Source organism: Ochotona curzoniae, unplaced genomic scaffold (genome assembly GCF_017591425.1).
Source record: "Ochotona curzoniae isolate NIBS_2020 unplaced genomic scaffold, NIBS_Ocur_1.0 contig_3332, whole genome shotgun sequence".
NCBI lineage: Eukaryota > Metazoa > Chordata > Mammalia > Lagomorpha > Ochotonidae > Ochotona > Ochotona curzoniae.
The window spans coordinates 321,516-345,801 of NW_024465816.1; the positions used below are offsets into that span (position 1 = coordinate 321,516).

At 40.6% G+C, this 24,286-nt stretch overlaps 1 protein-coding gene across 1 annotated transcript in view; it reads left to right on the plus strand.

Annotated features, from left to right (window-relative positions):
* Window positions 1-1,303: 1,303 nt before the first annotated feature.
* The window catches only part of STARD13 (StAR related lipid transfer domain containing 13), a 230,545-nt gene continuing 207,562 nt past the window's right edge, over window positions 1,304-24,286 (plus strand). The window contains exon 1 of the mRNA XM_040979791.1: window positions 1,304-1,525. Within this exon, the coding sequence (XP_040835725.1) occupies window positions 1,402-1,525 (124 nt within the window). The 5' untranslated portion in view covers window positions 1,304-1,401. The remainder of the gene's footprint in view (window positions 1,526-24,286) is intronic.

Consider the following 24,286-nt stretch of genomic DNA (forward strand, 5'->3'; position numbering starts at 1 on the left):
TGCCCTTCAAAAATCAAACTTTGGGAAGCACTGTACTGACTGAGCAGTTGTGGGTATTGTCCTGTCCTTGCAAGGAAGGGTTGAGACCCAGGAAAATGATGGACACCACCCACTGCTACACCATTAGTCTTATTTTTAAACAAGATTTACTTATTTTTATTTGAAAGTTAGATTTACAGAGAGAAAGAGAGACAGAGAAAAAGATCTTCCACCTGCTAGTTCACTCCCAAAGTGGCCACAACAGACAGCTGAGTTTATCTGAAACCAGGAGCCAGGAGATTCTCTTAAGTCTCCCATGCAGGTGCAGGGTCCCAATGTTTATGGCCGTCCTCGACTGCTTTCCCAGGCCACAAGCAAGGAGCTGGATGGGAAGCGGGGCTGCCGGGATAAGAACCAGTGCTCATATGGGATCCTGATGCTTGCAAAGTGAGGACTTAAGCCACTAGGCTACTGGACTGGGCATGCCCTATTCTTAAAGAACAATATCAGAGTCAATTTGTAATTAAATAACCACTTTATGTTTTGCTAAAATATCTGAAATATCTGTTAATATCGGTTAATGCTTCCTTAGAGGACTTATGTGTGTTTTATATAAGGTTCCTCACACTTTGGCCTATTTATTTATTTATTTATTGACAATCTTGACATAATTAGGGTAAAAAGATTCAAGCACTACTGTGTTTTCCTCCTGTGCAGTGGCTAGGCAATGGCAGCCTGATTTAGATTGCAGCCAGATCATTATTCCACTGATGAAACCCGGCAGGATTACAATGAGAGGCAGCAGCAGCAGTGTCTGACTCTTCAAGAATGCTAGCCAAGTCGAGTAGCTTTTTTCAAGTTCCTTGGGTTCAGGAAAACGGATGATGGCACTAACCCTGTGGCATATTTAAAATGTTTTATCACAGCTGTGATAATGGCAGTGTCTGCGACTGGAAAATAGAAGGATTCGGGAAATTGGAGTGATATGGGACGGCCCCTAGTCTCCGGGTGAATCTGGGGAAGAGTTTGGCAGCTGTGGCGCCCAAGGGGACTGGGCTGCCAGGCTAGGCGCGCAAGGAGGGAGAGCGCGGGGCTCTGGGCAGTTCCTGTGACAGCAGAGAGGGAGGAGGGGAGGGAGGGAGGAGGAAGGGGTGGAAAGCTCGGAGCCCAGGACAGGGTTGCGCAGGGAAAGTGGGGACGGAGCAAGGAGTCCAGTGGAGCGCGGAGGGCAGCCTTGCACCCCGGAGCGCGTGCACGGTGCAGCCTGCCCGCACGGGACAGATCCATGTGGCGCCAGTGCTTGGTACCGGGACCCGGGCGGGAGCGCCGCGTGTGGCCTCTGCCATCACCAGCAGTGTGAACCTGGAGCCACGCGGGGGTGGCGGCGGCGAACCCGCTGGGTAGTTATGAGGACGATCTAAAATGACCAGCAAACGGAAACCTTTGCAAACGCAGCTCAGGAGATCCATCAGCGAGCAGTTACGCGACTCCACGGCCAGAGCCTGGGATCTGCTGTGGAAAAACGTCCGGGAGAGACGGCTGGCAGGTCTGTGACCCTGGGGATTCCTGAACCTGCGGGGGTTGGTGGAGGGGCCGACTGCGCCTCAGGCTTGAATCTTCCACCCAGTGTGGACCAGGGCTCGAGGACCCGGCAAGGGTTTCATACCCAGGGCTGGGCCAAGCAAGCTGCTTGCACAACGCCTGCTGGGCGGCCTGTTTGCCTCGCCCCCAGACCCCAGCAACCCTCCTCCGCCCCCCAGCGAGTATGGGCTCCTGGCTCAGAGGTGTGCTGACAGCCACGCCAGGCTCTCCACGCGGTAGCGAGCGTGGGCAAAGGGTAACCTGGAGTGTCTTTCTCCAAGTGGCCACTTGGCCACCGCACCTGGCCCGCCCCACCGCAGAGGTGCGGACATTCTCATCTGTATTAGTGCTCCATGAGAACTTTCCTGTCTCCCAGGGTCCCCTTTCCTCTTTTCTCAAGCCGGGCATGCCCACTGAGTGAGTGGGAGCGGTAGTTAGGGCAAGGCCAGGAAATTTGTGCAAAGCTCTGAGTGACCAGACGTTTTGGAGTAGAAGGGGAGAATTTGAAAATACGTGAGTGGACAATTGTTAGTGCCCACAATCCTGACTAGGTATTGATGAGGCTCCAAACTTCGTGGTTCCAAAGGAAGGGCATTTCTTTGGAAATCAGACAGAGAGAAGAGGTGATTATTCTGAGCCAAAGGCCCCTTAAGAATCTATGCTTAAGTCAGAAGGCCAGCTCTTTCCCCAGTACCTCCACTTTCTGTCACCCCACCTACCTCCTGCCACCTGCCTCCCTGCCAGTCTGTGGCTTCATTTCTGCAGGGTTCCTGGGGCAAGGAAAGGTAAACAGCTGTAGATCCCTTTAGTCATTGCATCATACCTGCTCCAACCAGGGAAAGTGGCTTAACTTCCAGCATAGTGTCCCCGCCCCGGGGTCTGGGGAGGAGGTGGCTAGGGCAGTGGGAGGCTAAGGGCTTCTTTTGCCCAAGGGTGAACTGCAGGAAGATGATTTGGGATTTGGAGCAGGTGTGTTCATGACCCACCCACGCTATCCCCGCACGGCCATGCATCAGGTCTCTGGATCTTCTCCCCCATTTCTGTCATGTCCCCCATAAGCTCCCAAGTTGAGAGGATGTTCCATAGGGGTGGAAGAAGAAAGTTTGAGAGAAAAAGGTGTGAAGCCTGGGCAGAAGGACAGAATGCCAATATCAGAAAGAAGTAGAAAATTTGACTTTTTCTTGGGTTTCTGTTCCTTCTCCTAATTCATCTTAGAAAAAGGTACAAAAGTTGGGGAAGTTGAGATGAAGGAAGCTCCTTTGGGTGCCAAGAATTTTGAAAGCTATACTTTTTTTTTTAAATATAGCATCAGTTTGCCACAGACTTCTTGCTTATTCCTTATATGATTTCAATTTTTTTTTTTTTTGCACCAGGCAATTTATCTTGTATATGCACTTTTCCATGAACTTTCTGAAGTATTCCTTTGTGAAACAAAGAATTTGCTGATATTCTCCCATTAACCTGTCCAGCCACATTTCCCTCTGGGAATGTTCTGGAGGTAGTGTGAGGGTGCCTATCACCCAGAGTAGCAGGTCTTTATCAAACTGAGTCAGAAGCAGGATTAAGAAGGAGTCCAACACTCAATGTTACAAGCAAAAAAATGTTCATGCCACGTTTTCCCTCCAACACAGTGATTCCATTTAGTAAGCACCCAAGAAATAAACAGACTTTTCAGTCTCCACCCAGAAATAAATTGTGGTCACCCAGTAGTTTTGACTGTTGATTTTTAAATACCTGTATGTACATTACAGTCCTCAGTTAAACAACAATTATTAGGTTTCTTTGTTATCATGCTGCTTGGTATATTCTACATGGTGGATAGGATTGGAGACATTTTTGTGGTCTAGTAAACGTTCAATGCTCCATAACTTCAGAAGGCTTATTGCACATGTCTCCTTCATAGTTTTTGTCAGTAAGTTTGTTAAGTTTGTAAAATCAGTGGATCCTCAGGAAACAAGAAATCTTTCCAGGAGGGCTGCCAAGGCTGTGCTGAGTGTTTAATAGAAGTTGGGACCAACGATGACTGCAGCCCTGTCTTTTTTTTCAAAAGGAGATCTAAGAAGGAAGAGAGTAAAATGTAAAGCCTTGGAACTATTAAGATTGTTGTGTATTTCCATGAATTTTATACACAGCAGGTAGGGCAACAGAGGGAAAAGTGTTTCAATTCTGTGAAATAAACTATAGGTAGATTAAGGCAGTTAACATACAGAAATGAAGGCTAAAAGTGGCTTCAGAATGGCAAGTGTGAGGGTTCTCTCAGAGTAATGCAATTGTTTTTAAAAATAGCGGTATGGGGTTTCAAAATGTTTAATCAGAATATTAATATCTGCTTTCCCATAATCTGCTTACCACTCTGCAAGCAGCAAATGCCAGCAGGTTATTCAGTTGGGACCAAACAGTCTTCTGCTCTGAGTGAGCTGGGATGCTTGCCACACAACCAAGCCAACTCCATGAAGGAGCTTTTAGATGCAAATTGATTTTCTTGGGTTTTCTTGCTAAGGTAGCTAAAATATGGAACTTTGGCCACAAGACACTGAAATGCTTAGGTTATTAGTGTTGGCTTCAGCTGGAGGTGAAAGTGTTCTTCATTTGTAAATGTGCTCTTTATATGGTTCATTTGAGAATATCAGAAGAGCCAACCGTATGAATGTATTTTCAGAGGGCATCTGCCCTGCTCAGGGAGCCAGTGAGGCCGCTGTCTTTTGTTTTTGTTATATCTTTTTCTATCAGATAAAAGTTTTGCACTGAAGTCTTCTTACTGGGCCCAAGTTTTCTTCTTACTACACTTGGTCCATGAAAGAGTATTTGGGGTGTTTTATAACAACAAACTCTTGCTTGTTCTTTAGAGAGTTCTGGAAGCATTGGATTCTCCCCTTGACTTTTTTTTTTTACATTCTCAGAAAGGAAATTTTTATTCCAACTCATTCTTACTTCTTTTTGTGAGAGAGAGTTGTAAAAGCCATAGTTTTGTGGGAGTGCAGTGGAGAAGGAGAGGATCATATACAAAGCAAAAAGCCTTTTTTTTTCAGCATAGGTCACAATGACATAAATAAGGAAGCCAATGAGAGGATAAAATGAAAATGGTATTCAGATGTATTCATGTCACTGATGAATTGCAAAATAGTTGTTGTTAAAGAAGGACTGAAAGTCAAGAAACCCTTCTTGAGCTTTCCAATTCCGTGGCAGCTGCTAACTTCCTACTAGATTGTCACAATTTTCCAATGCCTTCGTATTTTTCGGGATTCTAATCCCATAGGGTTGAATAGGAGTTTGCCTCATCTGTCATCTCAATTTTTCAATATTGTTTATTTCCAAAATGACTAAGTTGGTTAATATTCAAAATGGTATTTAAATTGAGATCATCAGAAGTCAAAGGCCATATGTGCTTGTATGCTATCATATCGCACTGCCTTCTTCCTAGTGCTTGGGATGACACATGGCCATGCAGATTCTTCCTGAGGCTCTCTTTCACTAGCATTTGGACAACAGAATAACAAGAATTGGAAACATTATTCTTTCTTCACCCCTGTAGCGACAAGGGTAATCCCCCTGTACCTAAAATAGTTTGTTCCCCTGACCTCTCACTGGGATGGTTAGTGCATGGGCCAACAGACTGGAAGCAGACATATCTAGCCTGTGGGGGATATATGTGGCTCACCTTGCCCACCACCATTGCTACAGCTTCAAGTCTGCAATGCTATTGTGAACTGTGAATGCACAATTTGAAGCAGTCGTAAATCCAGCTTGTCAGGGGACCTCTATCACTGACGTTGCTTACCACCATTGCCAGGGCTATAAGAACAGTGCTGTTGCACAGCAGGTTTCTTCATGAAGGATGAGTGACAGGTTGCTTTGTCTTGCATTCCCCAGCTCCCCAGTCAACCACTGATGAAGAAAACTCCCAACTCTTGTACCATCATCAACATTTCTAGGTACAGGCGTATGCTTTAGCTTTTAGTATTGGTAAACAACTCCAGGGATGCTGGCTCAGTTTACATGGGGACTGGGGACAGCACTGTCTTATCTAGATTAACTTCTACATGATAACCAAAATTCTGAGTCTAATGCAAGGCAAACAAGTTGAACATTCATAATCTGAAAATACAAGATGGTCCAAAATTTGAAACTTTTGGAGTGCTGATTGAAGCAACTGAAACATTTCACATCTGACGTCAAAAGACATGTCAAAGTAAGTGCAGGTGCACAACACACAATTTATTCAGCATCTGCAAGTGAAAAAAATTGCCTCCTCAGTTCGTTTCTGCACTGACAGGCAGTCTTTCTTTCATGTACAATAGGCACTTGGTCTATTAAGTTGCCAGTTAAGATGTCTTCATCCTATATTGGATCACCTGGGTTTGAGTCCCAGCTCCACTCTCTAAAAGAGACCCTGAGAGGCAACAGCAAGCAATGTTCAAGTAGTTGGGTCTCTGCCATTCATGTGGGAGACCTAGACTGGATTCCAACCATGGCCATTGAGGGTCATAGTTGTACCTGGATTCAGGAGAGGGTAGGGTTCTCTCCCCATCCATATCTTCTCTGCTTTTCTCTTGCCTTCCCAAATAAATAAACATACAATCTTTACAATTACCCTCAGGCTCTGTGTAATTAAAATGTCCAGAGTTCCTAGATGCAAAGGCTAGCTTCACTCGGATTCCAGCTTCGTTAATGTAGATCCTAGGAAGCAGCAGGTGACAGCCTCAGTGGTTGTGTCGCCGTCATTCATATGGGAGTCCTGCAGTGAGATCCAACTGCAGGTGCTGTGATCACTTGAGGAATGAACCAAAGGATGGGCTTACTATCCTCTGTCTTTTTACTTCTTCTGGACCTTCTGTCTCTCTGCCTGTGAAATACATACATACATAAAATATAATTTAAAAGAAGAGTCATGGGATCTGAATAAATTATTTCCTGCAGTGATTCAGGTCAGATGGGAGACACAGATCAGAATATTCATCATGGAGATGAAGAGAAAAGGACAGACTTAAAATATGTCTTGAAAGTGGAGACAATAACACTGGTAGATTTGTCATTGGTGGTGAGGGAAAGGAACTTCTAGGTTTGGAATATGAGAGGATATTTGGAGCATCATTCCGTTGGGTCCAACAGGAACAATGGATAGCTTTACAAAGGAGAGAGAAAGAACGAAGAGTTCTGTTTTGACCACTTTGGCTTTGTAATGCCAAAGTGAAATAGGTAATATAATACATATATACATATAATTATATCCCAAAAGAAGTATTGAAGAATTAATTTGCAAGTGGCAATTAGGAAGGAACATCAAAGCCAGAGATAAAAATTTGACTACTGTATGAAATTTTAGAGCTAGAAGAGGATGTGAAGAAAGAGAACATAGACAAAGGACAAGGAGAAGAGACCAAAGATGAAGTTGTGGAACATCTTTTGTTTAGAGCATAACATTTGTATGTAAATAGATACATATATTATACGTATGCTAAATTTCTGGGAATTAGAAGAGTGCAATACTGTAAGTTCAGCTTTGATACTAGTAATACTTTAAATAGTACTTCATGATAGATTCAGTCCTCTGGAGCCAGAACTATTGATGAAAATTTAAAAATCATAACTTATTTTTCACTAATAAAAATGTTTTTAATTTAAAACTTGTATGACAAAATTAAAGTAGAAAATTTTAAGTCACATTGGAAAGAAAGACTCCCAAAATTATTCCCTACATGCTTAAATATATTTTATATAAAATGCAAACATTGTTAATTAAATATATGTGTATTTTAATTTAAATATACCAGCATGAATACTCCAATTGCTATAACTTGTGAGGACCATGTATACTGGGGTAAGAACTATTTGTAAGACATGTGGCTTGCCAAGATAATCAGAAAAGTGTCACAAGGAAAACTTCACAGGACAGGATCTGTGCCTTGATTTACCCAACAGCGCATGTAATTACTGACCTTTATCTGTATGCTGTGCCTACGTTACAATTGATTGAGGTGAGATTTCTCAGGAAAGGGGCCTGTGTTGTAGTATAGTGGGTAAAGTAGCTATCCCATGAAGATGCCAGTTCATGCACTAGCTGCTCTGCTTAGATCCAGCTTACTGCTAACATGCCTGTGAAAGGGAGTGGAAGATGGCTCAAGTATTTGGGCCCCTGCTACCAATGTGGGAGACTCAGATGAGCTTACTGGCTCCTGCCTTTAGCCTGGTAGTTGGGACCATCTGGGGAGTGAACCAACAGATGGAAGACCTCTCTCTCTCAAGGTGACTTTAACAAAAAAGAAATTTCTCAGCCAGTGTTTTAAATGTTAGTGTTTTTAAGGACAAATAATATTTCTTAAAGGATTTATTTGTTTATGTGATAGGCAAAGTGACAGAGAGAAAGTGAAAGAAATAGAAATCTTCCATCTGCTAGTTCAGACCTGGACCAAATCTTCCATCTGCTAGTTCAAATCCTGGCCAGGAGCCAGGAACTCCCTCCAGTTGTCTCACACGGGTGGCAGGGGCCCGAATGCTTGGGTCACCATCTGCTGTGTTCTCAGTCCCATTAGCAGGAAGTTGGGTCAGATGTGAAGCGCTCTGTACTCCAACTGGAACTCTAAATCGGATGTGGGGTGCTGACACGGCAAGCCATGGCCCAGACTGCTATGCCACAATGCTGACCTCTGTAAGCAAAATAGTATAAACTAAGCATAACCTAATTGCGATATTTTGGGTAATTCTTAGGGTCAACATAGTTTCTCTTGGAATTGGAACAAAGAAAGATCATGGTCATTCATTTCTAGTGGTTGTTCTGAGTAACAAGTCTAACTAATTGGCTGAAATTTCTTGAGACCATTTGATTTGGTTTTCTGTGAATCACAAATCTTTTAGCCATGCATTGCACTTGTCATTAATGTCTACTTCTTTGTGCTTTCCAATTGTTACATTGAACAAAATGACTTATAAGGAAAATTCCTCTAAAGACCTTGTAGCTTTCTGGAGGTTTATCCAACAGCACATTTCCATCCTGTCATTATGCAAGTTTAGTGATATTGCAAAATGAAAACCAAAGTGTCTGAAAAGTATTACAACATTTTTTTTCAGAGCTCTTGAATGCTTAGTCCAAAATAGCCAATTTGAAGGACAAACATTTTTGTCATGTTTGTAGTTAGTCAATAAGTATTTATTGAACCATGAAATAGCATCCTTGTCAAAGCATGTTAAAACAGTAGTGCAGGATATTAATTTTGTACTGTGGCTATGTCCTGGCAAAGTACATAGATTTTATTACACTGCTAAAATCACTTAACTCATCTCTTTGACCAGAAATAGAGCAAGCTTCTAGATTGCGAAAGGACAGTGTGGAATGTGCCATGACTACACAATATTGTATTGGCAAACCTGCTGAGTCAAAGCATCTTAAATTCACAGGCACACTACTTCCTTTGTACCTTTTTTACTCAATTGGAAATTTCAGGATGTTATGGACCTGTTATATTTGAATAGTAGAGCATGCGTTATTTATATTTCATCATGGCATATTGTGTTTGTTGAATATCCTTTCACTTTTTCATACAGGAAATTAAATAAATAGAGATAACTACACAGTTCCATAAAGATTTATACATGTACTAGCGATGATCTTGAGTTGTGTGTGTGTGTTTGATGTGTGTGTGGGAGGGTCCTATAATGCCCTTCTTTTCCTCTGTCCATCTGGATAAAGTGGATGCATTTTATAATTCTATCAATAACTTTTGGGAGTTTTTCTACTGAAATTTAATAAGAAGGTACTTCACAAAGTTTGCAGGAAGTGGACTAAAAATTAGCTTGTTTTGGTGCAAAAATATTGAAATCCATGCATATGAAGAAGCTTCAGAAAGCTCATGGGAAATACATATTATGAAATAATCATACATTGATTCTAATATGTTTTTGCATGAAAATAAATTTACCTTTTCACTTCATTTTTCCATACATTTTTGAAAGACACCTATATTCATGATTACAACAACATGAAAAGTGCAAATGTTTGAATATCTGGAAGATATACCAAGAATAAGCTACACTGATCTGCCTCTTCATGATAATGTGTGGTTGGCACTATAATATCACCATGATGATGGGCTGGTGCTTCCCTCGCTTGCCTAACGTTGAGTTACATTCATCTAAAAACAATGATAGGTTTTACCTTTGTTAGCCACAACAATCTGTCCCCATAGTCTTGGAAATGAACTCCACCTTCCTTTCAGTGCTAAGAGATACTTCCTAAGCAGTAGACCCACAGGAAGAACAATTGTCAAAATGAAAGAGAGTTTTAAAGTTTGTCCAAACTGTGATCCTATAGTCTATTTTTATTCTTTCCAGAAACAGAGAAAAACTCTGCTCCGTGTTGGTTTCTAGCTCTTAAATACAGATTAAAGAAATAAAACCACATGAAAAGTATTCTCTTACCCCTTTATAATGACATCATTAAACTAAGAAAAGGATTGAAGTTTTTTGACATATCATACATATAACATTTTTACTGTATAAATAGTGATTGGCATCTGAGAATTAGTGTAAACTCAGACATAATGTGATCATGGCTCTGGCTGCAGTGCTGAGAGCACCAATTGCCTGGGGTCGTAACTGCATGAGGTTTGTCTTTCAATGCATGCAACTGTGTGGCAGAGGGTGGAGTTAGAGATGTTGTGATGTAATGAGAGATTACTGGCACAGGATCCTGTCACGCTGTAGTAGTTCAAAGCAGCCGCTGAAACCAAAACTACATGGGTTTGAATCTGGCCTCCAGTAAAGTGTGGCCTAGGGCAAGAAACTGGATTTCTATATTTTTAGTTTCGTAGTCTTTTAAAAGGAGGTTAGCATGGTACTTAATCGTAGGGTCATTATGTGAAATAAATGAATTCACATCCGCAAAGCACTTGGCATGCCCTACTTATAAAACTCTGAGTTGATTTAGGAAAAACATACAGCTCGCTTTCTATACCAATCAATCCTGCATGCTTGAGGTCTGCATTCATGGATTCTAACAGCCAAAGGCTGAAAATATTCTTTAAAAAGTATTGGTTGTGCTGAGCATGTGTAAGGTATTCCTTTTGTCACTATTTCCAACCAACGAATAGTAACATTTACATAGCATTTGCATCGTATTAGATACTCTAGGTTATCCAGAAATGATAATATAAAACAAAATATACATAGATTATATGCCAATACTACATCATTTTATAAAGGGAACATCTTATATATAAAATATCTGTACATTTTGTTATTTATGAGAGTCCTGGGACCAATGCTCCAGTTGTATCGAAGGACAGTTGTATATATAAACGGGGAAGAGAGAAGTAGTGACATGTTTAGAAGATCCTTATGATTTTAGGGATCCCAGTCTCTTTACTTCTGGGCTCATTTGCCTAACTTACGTATCTGTTCTAGATTCCATTTTGAGGATTTTCCAAGCTAAGACATTCACTTCACTCTTTTTCCCCTGCTGGGAATTTTGAAAAATACTTTCTGTATTGTTAGCATGGTTGGCAGCATCTAGTATGGATCTGTTAGTGTTATAGCATCATTATGCTAGCATTTTTTCTTAAAATCAGTTAAAGGATGTTCAGAATCACTATCAGCTTTAGATTTATTCAACCAAGAATTCATTCAGATGTTCTTGACCTAAGGAAACGTAATAGTTTTAATTAAAATGAGACAAGTTAGAGCAGGTAATCACTAAGATCCCATCTAATTGTAAATAGACGAAGCTGTAAAACAAGACTTTGTGTCTGAAAAATCCCTAAATGTCCTGAAACTTTAAGGCTTCTCTCTGTGTGGGTTTTGTGGGACTTTGGATGAAGGAGAGGGCAGGGATATGGAAATGTGACCTGGAACACCTACCAAGAGGGTGTCGGTTGCCTGGACTAGGTCAAAAGCAGCAGATTATTTCTGTACCTTCTGCTGTTGGTCCTTCATTTGCCATAAATGGAGAAGGGACAAGGAGAGGCCAAGTTGGAAGTCCAGGGTCTTCAAACACCTCTAAAATACCAACAGTTCCTGCACACCGGTTATAAAGGACTCCCCACAGGGACACGTGACCCAGGCAGTCACCAAGGCCCCATGCTTCATGCTCTGCAGTGACCTTTTTGAAATCCTTATTCTTTGTAAAGCAAAGGATCCACATTTTCACTTTGCAATAGGCCTGATGAATGATGCAGCTGGCCATGCGCCCTGAGGGAGCTAGCACCTTATGAAATGGTGTCTCGACACTCATGCCTTGTCTGAGAGTTCACCTTCACTGCTGATTGGGTGTTATCACAATGAGATAAAAGTCCCCAGGGGGAAGAAGATCACAGATTGCTAAGTCTGGAAGATCCTTTGAGAGCCAATCCTTGAACATTTTCAATCTACAATTTACGTCCTATGTGTCCCTTCTCCAGGAAGCTAAGCTGCCAGGAAGAAAGGGTGCTTTGTTTTACTGTTGATTGATTATGACAACATCACTATGAAGTAAAACACCAACATTACCTGCTTATGTTTGCTGAGTTCTAATGATTGTGTTTTAGTTATTAAATTTATTAAGGCAAATGTTTTAATTTTTTTTGAAGTATTGTGATATACTGAGGTGTAATAGGAAATTGGAACAGGATACAATTCTTGATATGGCTTTCAGGTCCTTGCCTTGCAAATTTCTTAATTAAGCTGTCCTACAGTTAAATATTTATTCATAATGCCTATAATGGATTAATTCATCAAGGAGCTTTTATTAAAATTGGTAAAGCTATTTCCTGAGCAGGTTTCACTTAGTGTACTTGTTCAGAAAAGGAAATTTTGAGAGGGAGGAATAAAACCCATCATTTGTCACCAGGGACTTACAGTATGTGTCTGCCAGCATTTTGTGTTGTCTTTATATCCATTTGTCCTTGAGGAGAATAGTAAAACTGAGTGGTCTAGTCTCATAAAGTCACAGGGGTTAAGCCTTCCTTTACTAACAAATTATGGACACACCTCTCAATTTTATGATATTTCCTTCATTTGAAAGTTCGTTGTTTAAAGCCAACAATTTCTGAGCAATGGATGATGGATGGAGTGTATGTGTTTTCATCTGCTCTTAGAGTTCTTCACCCAAGAATATGGAGCATGGCTTTACAAGTTGGCTCAAAAATGAACTAAGAGGTATGTTACATGATAGGCATTTTGTCCAGCTTAGTAATTGAATTGAACCACCAGCTTGGGGCCCTGTCTCATTCCTGCTTATGCAGATCCTTGGATATAACAGATAGTAGCCCTTCCTGCCTCACCTTCCTGCCACCTACGTGTGAAAACTGTATTGAGTTCCTAGCTCTTACTTCAGTCCTGACTCAGTCCTCCTTGCTGCATATGTTTTAAGAATGAGCTGTTTGCTGTATCTCCTAACCCCCCTCCAAGTAACTCAAGTAATTTTAGAATAGATAAGTTTATTTTGGTGCAAAAGTGAAATCCATGCATTTTTTATTATACATAATTTTCCTGTGAAGCTTTTGAAGACTTCTTCTAGGTGAGTGGCTCTAAGTGGTAACATAAATAAATAAATAAATAAATAAATAAATAAATAAATAAATAGCTAGTTTCTTTTTAGCTGATTCTGGACCATGTCCGGAATCAGGCCCCAGGGTCTTCAAAGAGAATCAAATGACAGTGGCTAGATAGATGTTTTATGTATTTAGTTTGGATGTAAGAGAGGTATGAGATGTGCAAGAAGAGTAACTGGGAAGCTGTGGCAAGTATTACTTTGCAGATAAGAAATGCTGAATTTGTAGGAGTACATTAAAGTTTCATATCACAATCTTGAATGTTCATTAATTCAAACTAATATCACTGTGGAAAAAGGCTCCTGTATTGATATTTAAATCTGATGCTTTACTCAAGTGTCCATATTTTCCCCTTGGCCACATGCTGCTCCAGGCAATAAGTGTCTTACTCATTGTGAACATGCCACCTGCCCTAGCGTACTACCAGGGCATGCATAGTGAATGCTTGTTGAGTGAAATAATTAGTAGTATGACATTTACATCTGAACGTGCTGTATGCCACACATTGTGTTTATGGCTTCACAGATTTTCTTATCGAATGTCTAGGCTTCTCTGCATGTACTACTAGAATCACTATCTGCACCCAACAGCAACTTGTTGTAATTTGGAAAAATTGTTTCCTGTGTGGGCTGAGGAAGTAGAGGAGGGGGCTTATGCTGGGAAAATCCAGCTTCATGGGCCTGTGGTTCTGGACTTAATTTCAATTTTCTTAGTCCCTCTTAGCTACTTGCTACTCAGTTGTACACAGTGATCCTGCCCAGAATGTGCTGTGCATTTGATGGCTGGGGCAGTCAAAGCTTAGAGAGGATAAGGGGCATGTTCAAGGTGCATACCTTGTAGCTGTGTGCTTTGTGACTTCAGAAATGCATCCTAATCACATTCTACTGCTCATGTCCCACATAAGTGCCATCCTGGCAATGATACCCCCACCTCAGAGGAAACTCTCATGTCACGCCTGACGATTTCATAGGGGCAGCAGAGATGACACGAGGCCCGGCTCCAGGGAGAGCCTGCTTTGTGACAGATCCCACACTCAGTGCTTTTCCAAATGGCATTCTGAAGTCATGGTCCCACTCCCGTTTTAATAAACAAGAGGCAAGTGAAGATTCTTGGCTGAGGTAACCATAGATGCTGAAGTAGGTTGTATCTTTTCTGGCATCAGGCTTTCTTCACTTGTCAGGATACAGGCTGCTCCATGCCTGGCCAGAAAAATTCCTTTTTAACCAGATCAGAGAAATTCTATCTGAACTGTTTTTAAAAGATTTATTGATTGATGTAAAAGTCAGAATGACAGACCAAAGACAAAGACCGAAAAAAAAAAAAAGTCAAACACACATGCCCAGGGAGGGAGAGAAGAAAGGAAGGAAATAGAGAGATAACTACATAGAGCATTAGCGAGGGTGGTCCAGGCTGAAACCAGGAGCACAAAGCTCGATCTGAGTCTCCCATGTGACTGACAGGAGCATGCTTTACTCGAGCTGTCTTCCACTGGTTTGCGAGCTGTGTTAGAAGGGAATTAGATCACAAGCAGAGCACTTGAGACTCAAACCCACAGTCCTATATCAGATAAACAAATGGCATCACAAAAGATGGCTTAATCCACTACATCACAATTTTTAAAAAAGATCTTCACCTCCCACTATATAATGCATACTATAAAACAACTAGTTTGTTTTTTTTTTAAGAAATAGAGTAATGAATATTTACTTCTTTTGTGAATCTTGCCTAGGAAACTTTCAGAGGGTGCACTGATATTGGTAAAGTTATTATATTACCTAGGTTCTTTCATATTTAAGGGAATTTCAGTCACCATTCCATCCTCTTTGTTTTCACTAAGAACTACCAGATGTGGGAGCAAACAGAAGAGTTGTGAATTATCTTATCATAACCATTTGTTTTACAGACAGTGATATAACCTGAGAGAGATGGAATTAACTTGTTCCAGGCCATTTATCTCCTTAGGGATAAATTTGAAATTAGAACCTAACTCCAAGTCACAGAAGGTTATTAGTTGATTACTGGTAAGCAGGTACTTGGCTATCCATTTGTAACTGACATTTCCATTTCTAAAATTTGCCCGCCACGTGGCAGACTTTCTGAAATGCCTGCTGGTACCTTCATTGCCATCCAGAGCAAAGCCTTTGCCACAAGATGGGTTTTATGCAGGTTTCTTGGCAGCCAGATGCTCTGACTCAGTGACTGATGAAAGGAGTGACTTTCTGACCAAAGGATGTTGAAGACATCTGTGCGTGCTTCGTCCTAGGTGTTATGTTCACCTACAGCAACCCCTAGTTCTGCCTGTACTACCATGACCCCACCCCAGGTGTCTGGTACACCTGTAAGCTCTGTGGGATTAAACACAATAATCCGTTTCCACTAACCAGCCTCCTTCTAGGGCACAATGGGAATTTTTCATTTTACAGCTAAAGGAAGTGAAGACTACTGTTGCAATACATGTTAGGGTGGGGAAAATGGATAAGCCTTAGTTGAAATTTAAACATTTACTTGCCATCTGTGTAAGATGAAAGTTCCCTTCTAACCATTCTTAAGAAATATTAGAAAGCTAGAGGAAAAATAATTCCCCAAATCTTATGACTGCTTTTATAGAGACTCCAAGGTCCTCACTCAATTTGTTCAAAAATTACTTATTAAGCATCTGTTATGAACATTGTCCCAGCTCCTGGAGTTCCCCCAACATCATGCCTGAATCACATCTTAAAATTCTCCAATCCTGTATCAGGGGTTAAGGTTTCAATGACTGAATTTTGGGAGTCATCCACATTCTACAGCAGAAGGTCTTTCTTTGGGGAAGTGGAATCGACATCATGAGAGGTCTGGAGATAAGTGTGTTGTGCACAAAAGGACCAGGAAGGACATCAGTGCTGACACAGGCACATGTGGATGTGTTTGAGGAAAGGAGGATGGAAGTCAGGAGAAATGGATACCACTACTGTTATTCCATGTTAATGTTGGGAAAATGGGCAAGGCATAGTTGAAATGTAAACTGGAGCAAATAGGTGAGAGCACTAGGGGATGGGATTCAGGTCCTTGATAACTTAATGTGTGGGCAAGAGTCTGGAAATGATCTTGGGTGTGATTTCCTGTGAGCCGGGAGCTAGTTTATGAGGTTAAGAGTAGGAACAAAAGATAATCGAGGCCATGAGTTCAGGCAAGGAGACCTTTCAGATGCCTACCTAAGATGTCAAATTCAATTCATTTTTTACTCAGTCATACAAAAAAGATTTAGTTGCTAGTCACCTAAGGACCCATCATTTAGTTAGGAAGAGGGAGGAGATAACCTTTAATACTCATGTCTTTACACAAATAGGAGAAATTGGTTTGGCTCAATCATGCACCCACCAGCATTTATGGAGTGAATATCATATGCCAGTTCCTCTGCTGTGCTCTGCACTGAGGGAAAGAAAGATGAATAAGAGGAAATAGAATCCTCAAGTGACTTGTAGAATAGTAGAAGGAAGAGCAATGTTGAGGAAGTTTTGCATAGGAGTTGGGCGTTAAAAGGGAGAGGTTACACTCTGAGGAGAGAGCAGAGCAGGGCACATGCGATGATGCAGAAGCTTGAGGCCAAGTAGAAACTTATCTGATATCATGAGGTCTTGGGGTGTAAGGGGAGCAGACCAAGAGTGGAGCAGAAGGCAGAGTGAAAAGATGAGCTTGCAGAAGTCTTCTTCTCTTCGTAGCCTGCAGGAGAGTCTGCCCATCTTCTATTTAGGCAAGGATTACAAATGGTTCCCAATTTAATGACTGTTCAGCTTTACAACTGTGCAAAAACCCATTCACCTTCAGTAGAAGCTGCACTTGGACTTTTGAATTTGAATCTTTCCCCAGGCTCTCAACATTCAGCCCTTCCTCTCTCCTGCTGCGCAGCATCAACAGCCACAGCTCCCAGTCAGCTCTGTGGCCATGAGGGGCCGTCACTGAAACCCTTGGTGCATTGTGCTACCAACAGGTTTTGGAGATTGTATTTTGTGTGTGCACATCACATCATGCCTGCACGACACTATCTCTTGTGTGTACATGAAGCATTCAACATTTTAGTGGAACACAGGCTTCGTGTTGGAGGATTGTGCCCAAGTGCAGTCAAGTGTAAGCATTCTGAGCAGACTTAGGGCAGCTATGGTGTCTGACAAGGCACATGTTAGCAGTGGATTTCTAAGTTACTATGGGCTTTTCTGGACATGGCCTCATCATAAGCAAGGAACATCTGCATGTAAATATGTGAATTCCTATTTCTTTTCTCTATTATAAGCTTCATAAGCCCCTGTTAATTTTCATGCCCCTGTTTTTAAAATTACTTGGCTCTACAATTTAGTAGAATATCCTTTTTTTTTGGTAAAGAACTTGAAACATTCCTCGGTTCTTAATGATGCTTTTGCTGAATTGGCAGAATCTATGGGACATGGTAGAAATTCCTTGTTTCCAACCTCTTGGGGACTTCTTCATTCTTCCCAGCCTGGGTTTGCAGTTGCCTGGGTTTGCAGATTTGAAGTGAATATCAGACTTGCATATGCTGTATTTCAGAAGCTTGGTAGTCTAATGTTTCCACAAATGAGTTGGTGTTTCAGGGAGCTTTTGGGTGACAGCTATTTTAAAAGGACCCTTTTGAAAGGAGAAAGGAAATTGCAATCAAATTTTGTATTTATTCATTCAGAAGCACTTACTGATCTTTATGTAAGATTGTGTAGTAAGTATTACAGACACAACAGTGTATCAGATAAAATGTTTTCTTCAAAGGATTTTATAGCAATGACTTCTTACAATTCTTATGAGGAAATGTAATTTTATGATTAGGATATTTGCAGAGTGATTTTTAAGCCAACTTTTTTTTAAAAAAAAGTTTATGAAAATGTATTAATTTTCAAAATGTCTTGGGATGTGCATAAATTTAGCCTGTCCTAGAAAGCTGAAGGTATTACCTGATCTGTTGACTGGGACCAGAAAGAGCATCCAGATGAAAGCACTAATTCATGCTGCCCAATTTGAGAAAATGCACTCAACAGCTGCATTGTAACACTTGGCCTTTTTTGTTCAAGTGAAGTTGCTCTCTGGAATCCTCAGATACCCATAGTCACCCTGAGGGCTCTTCAAATGTCACCAGTGCAACAACAAAGCCACACACATGAAGCGGGCCCTCTATGGCATTCTTTATGAAAAGCATTGAATTAAATTATTGCATCACAATTCATCTACATATGAAAGGCCATGAACTGCTAGAGAACCCAGCTGCAAACAATGCTAAGCTTGATTCCTCCCTCCACTGACACACTTGGAAATCTTGCTGTGACCCAAGTCCCTTATTGGAATGTGGGGAATATTAACTGTACTCATGACCTTAAGGGAATTATGAGCTAAATTAAGGAGACTGTTGAGAGGGTAAGAAAAAAAAACCCATCTGTCCGTTAACACCCATGCCTCTGATCTTTTCTTCATCAACCGTTCAAAAAGATGAATGAATTTCCCGACTCTAGTTGAAATCATTGCTCTCCGCCATGGACTCTCCAGCAAAACTGATAGTAGTTGGCATTGACTGAGTCCTTGCTTTGTGCCAAAGATGATGGCAAGCACTTTTAATACATATTTTCATATTCTCCTAGTGACATAAAGGGTCAATGCTGTCGATATTGCCATTTTATGAAGCCCCATAGACTCTAAAATATGAAGTGACTGCTGGCGTAGGTTCTCAGAGGGGAAAAAATACTCTGAGACAAAGGATAGAACCAAGTGATGTGTCTGGGAAGCCCTCAAACACCAGCCCAATGTTTTCAGGCAAACTACTTCATTTCACATCCTCTATCACCATTATTCCTAGGTCTTGCTTTATTTATGAACCATAGATAAAAATCTTTGCTGTAGGAAAAGAACTTCTACAGAGTTTCTTAAGTTTATGATTTCAATAATCTCATCAAACAATAATATATTATTGGTTTTGGTTATTAGCTTAGGTGATTCCCAAAGACCCATGTATTAAAGTGTTGGTCCCCTAAGTCTTAGGTTCATGGCTAATGAATTCACATTCATGGTGCTCCAAACGAGATCCGGGCTTCCCAGGCAGCATCTTAACCCCTGTGCCCAGTGCCCTCTCCCAAAAGCAAATCCATTCTTAAAATGTAGATATTTGGCAGCATGCCAAATATATATATTAAGGGCAGACTGTTCTTTCAAATTCTAATTATTCATTAATTTATAATAAGAAATAGTAGCATAAATAAAAACAATAAAAACCCTTATTGATTATAAAAATTGCCCCAACATGTTTACTATGTACTTCTAAAGCATAATCAAAGAGCATTCTGAAAAGAAAATTTCAATCAGAGCAGCATTTTGTAAAAAATAAATGTAATTTCCCCAGAGAATTCATTCAAAGAAGTCAGCAGATATGTAGCCATTAAATATATTTTTAGAATATGAGCTTTGAAGTATCATTTACACAGCACAGCATGGTGTTCCATTGTTGCAAACAATTACACAACTATTTCTTAGATGGCCCTTTAAAAAAAAAAGTAAGGAAAACCATCATAGTTACACCTTTCTGCATATTAAGCATGTACAGGCATACACCTTACTGAATTCCGTACTTAAAACAGCACTCCTTGATCAGCATTATACTCATTCTTCATATGTCACAACATTTACAAAGACTTAGGAATTTGGGTGAAGACATGTGACTAGAGCACTTATCTCTAAAAGGGTGTGTGAATCCCTCCCCCCCTTTTTTTTCTTAAAAAAAAAATCATTGTTTAGGAAAAAAGACAAGTGTTTGATGCAACAGTAAATATGCCACTTGGATTGCCTGAATCCCCTACCACAGTGCCTGAAGTCAAGTCTTGGCTCCTCTTCCCGTTCTAGCTTCTTGCTAATGCACACCCTAAGAGGCAGCAGAGGTTTGCTGAAGTTGTAGAATACCTGCTGTTTGCATGGGATGCCAGGTTGCAACTTCCAGCTCCTGGCTTCAGCCTGACGCACCCCTGGCTGTTGCAAGGCTTTTGATCATTGAACCTGTAGATCTTTCAGTTCTTCCCATCTCTCTTTCATTCTCACTGCCCTTCAAATAAGAAAAAATAAGTACATGAACATTTATGAATACTCATGTATTTAGCCAAGAAATAGTCAAGACAGAATAGCACAGTTACTTCTACCTGAAATGAGAATAAACATATACATTGTGATACAAATTATAATAGCACCACTTGCCTGTTAAGAAAGTATTTCAGGGCCCGGCGCGGTGGCGCAAGTGGTTAAGGTCCTCTCCTTGCACGCCCGGGATCCCATATGGGCGCCGGTTCTATCCCGGCAGCCCTGCTTCCCTTCCAGCTCCCTGCCTGTGGCCCAGGAAAGCAGTCTAGGACGGCCCAAAGCTTTGGGACCCTGCACCCGCGTGGGAGACCCGGAAAAGGCTCCTGGCTTCGGATCGGCATAGTATCGGCCGTTGGGCTCACTTGGGGAGTGAATCATCGGATGGAAGATCTTCCTCTCTGTCTCTCCTCTCTGTATATCTGCCTTTCCAATAAAAAAATAATAAAAATAAATCTTTAAAAAAAAAAAAAGTATTACAACTGAGGTGAGACATGCAGTCAGCTCTCCTGTCCTCAGCTGGGCAGACTTAACTCACCCAAGATCGAAACTGTTTGAGAAAAAAAAATTGCAGGAAATCTTAAAAACTAAATCTTGAAATTGCCACATGCAGAGCACTGTGCTGTGTGGCACACCTGTTGGAACCTCTGGCCACTCACACATCCTCTCTTTCTGCATCACTGCATGAACATTGCTTACTTCCCCGTCGCTGTGCCCAGGGTCAACTTGCAACATACTTTTTGGGGTCATCGTTTCCTAAACAATAGTGCCTAATAATTACAGTATTACATTGTATTAGAAGAATCAGTAATCTAGAGATGAGCTTAAATGTAAATGTACAACAGGATATATATACATTCTATGCAAACACTATGCCATTTTATACAGGGAGCTTGACATCCACTTGGTTTGGCATTTCAGGGCATCCTGAAAATGGTCTCCCACAGATACTGACGGATGAATGTGTTTTTAAGATAATAAATAAGATAACTTCCAAGAAAACTTTTGCAGTCATTTTAAAAATTCCCACATCTCAGAGTCATTTTTTGGTACTTTTGTTTATAAAACAAGAAACAAAAAGATAGAGATCTTCTATCCCCTAGTTCATTTCAAAAATAGCCACAGAGGTTGGGGCTAGCCCAGGCTAAAGCCAGGAGACAGGGACTCCAATTGGATCTCCTTCATGGGAGGCAGCGGCTAACTACTGCGGCCATCATTTGCTGCCTTCCCACACACATCGGTAGGGAGTAGGGTTGGAAGCAGAGCAGAAGGAACTCGAATGGGCCTTCTAGTATGGGATGCAGGCATAGCAAATCATGGCTTAACGTGCTGCACTGCAACACCAGCCCCTGGTGTTTTAAATGTCAGTAATCTGGGTTCTACCCATTAAAAAGTCTGATTGAATAGATAAAAGGCAAGGTGAATTTAAAAAATTATTTTACTTGAAAGAGCTAGAGAAAGGGAGAATGACACAGAGAGAGGCAGAGAGAAAAACTTTCCATGCACTGGCTCATTCCTCAAATGGTGTTCTGAAGCTGGGAACCAGGAGCTTCTGCTCCCATGTGAGTTCAAGCACCCAAGGACTGAGCCATCCTCAGCTGTTTTCCCAAGTCATAAGCAGGGAGGGAGCTGGATTGGAAGTGGAGCAGCTGGAACTCAAACTAACCCCCATATGAGATGCAGACACTACAGATGGAGGTTTAACTTAATACACCATGGCCCGGGCCCCACAAGCTGGGATTTTAGGACCCATACCTCAGAGCTATGAGCGCTGTGTTGGAAACACCACTGTGCCATGCCACAGACTCCTGCAGTGTGGTTTTCTTTCCTGTCCCTGAATGACTGAGTACAGAAGGAAAACCAGAGTTTAAACAAGCAAACTCAGTGGATTGTGTCTGGTTGACATTCTTTTACCAAAGTACCTCAAAATGAAATTTCATTTCAAATAGAGCTTCTAAGCATGGTGGCCTTAATGCAATAATGTGTTTTAACTAAGGGAATGAAGCTTCCACGAAAGGCTCCAGTAAATCAGTTTCTTTAGGGCTGAGTACAAGTAAAGTAATGCCAGGTTGTGATGAAGGGGATTTCCTGTTTATTTGTGTTACCCATTTAAATGATGTTCTACATCCTGTGAGTCTTACAATTGTTCTGAAAGGAAGCTGATATTTAACTCCACAGAAATGTGGTGCTTGTGTTTTGGGAGGAAGGGAAGATGGACATGAGACTCTCCTGCACGTTTTAAAAATCAGCTAATATAATAGTGAGTTTCCAGTTTTAAAGTTATCTGGCTGACAGTTTTCCCAGGACGCAGTGTATGTGTTTGCTTTTATTTTTTTTCTTTTCTTTTTTAAGTAAAATTTGGATAGCTTAATTTACTACATAAAAAAATCTAGGGAAGGGATTAAAATTTTCCATGTTTTAAGGATTATTTGAAAGACAGAGATTGAGAGAGAACAAGAATCTTCTGCCTACTGGTTGACGTCCTATATGGCCACAACAGTTGAGTATAAGTCAGGCCAAACTCAGAGGTCTAAAATTCCATCCAGGTCCCCCACTTGCTAAAGATGGTCCGAATTCCTGCACCATCTTCCACTTCTTTCCTAGGTAGATTAGCTGGGATTTGGATCAGAAGTGAAAGAAGCAAGACTTGAATCTGCACTCATAAGAGAAACTAGCAGCTCAGGTAGGAGCTTAAAAAATGCACCACAACACTAACCCCCAAAGAGATTTTTTTTTTAAATAGTTCAGATAAAAAGGTTTGTAAAGAAAGGGATTCAGAATCCTTGGATGTACCAGGTTCATATTTTAACAATTAATTTGCAGTTTATATTCTTTTTCTCTCTATTTAAAGATTAGTGGGCACTCTGAGCAGAACTATTGGCTGGTGACAACAGAAAGTCCAGTGTGTGGGAAAGGCCTTCTTGCTATTTTCATATGAAGCTACGAAGGCCCAATTTATCAGCAGTTTAGGTTTTGGTAAAGGATAGAGATAAGAGCTACCTTGAACCCTAACTTTCTCTGCATCAGTAGGAAGTAACACGATTGTGCTCATGAGATGTGAATTAAGAAAAACAAGCCTTATGATACTTGGGCAAACGGTGGTGAGTTGTTTAATGTATAATTACAGAATCCTTTCACTTTCCTTCTTCGGTATACATATTAGATAGATATAAACTTATATAAATATATATACTTCCATATGTGTGTGTACATATATATTTGTACGCATATATATAACATAAAACATTCGTTTTTGATGCACCAGAAAGAAATAAATAGCAAGAAACAGATTTGGGGCTCCGCAAACATAGGGCATGTAAGAATGATATTTATTCTGTAACTTGGAGAACTGGAACATATTTTTAAAAGGGAACATTCAAGGGAAAAATGTGAAGTGAATGTAGAAGATCAATATATTAACAACCAATGCAGGTATGTGTTGAAACTTTCATTATACTCAAAGGATGCATAACATCTTTTTATAGATGATGGAAGTAGAGCTTTTATTTTTGGGTACAGGTCACCCAAATATTTTAAGCCCTCAAGAAAATAGAAATTACAGAAATTGCATATAATGTCTCTTTATTAACACTGAGTAAAAAATAGAAAGCTGTGAGGCACATGCTGGGAATATGAAGGAGAAGAAACTCTAAACATCCCTTTCACTGAAGAATTTACACAAAGATTTTCAGGTTGTTTTTATGCATAATTTGTGGACTTTTTTTAAAGTAGAAAAGGACTCATGAGTTTGAAACTCAAAGTCTAATTTACTTTTTGAAATCATCTGTCCATTTAGAGTTCAGTACAGTTGAGTGATAAAAATATACATTTATAAAATCTGTGCAGAACCTTTAATCCTGGAGAAAATGACCCATTTTCTTAGTTAAGTATCAAACCTCACCCTAGGCATAAAGTGTTTTTGTGATGTCAACATGAGGAATGTCTTAGCTGGGGAAATGCCAGTTAACAGATTCAGACAGATGGATTTTGATGAGCATCTGCACAGTTCACACCCCTTTAGCAAATGTTTTCGAATATTCTCAAATCACACGCTTAACTTGAAAACAAATATGGTTGTGCTTACTTTACAGCCAATACTAATTATTAGCATTAAG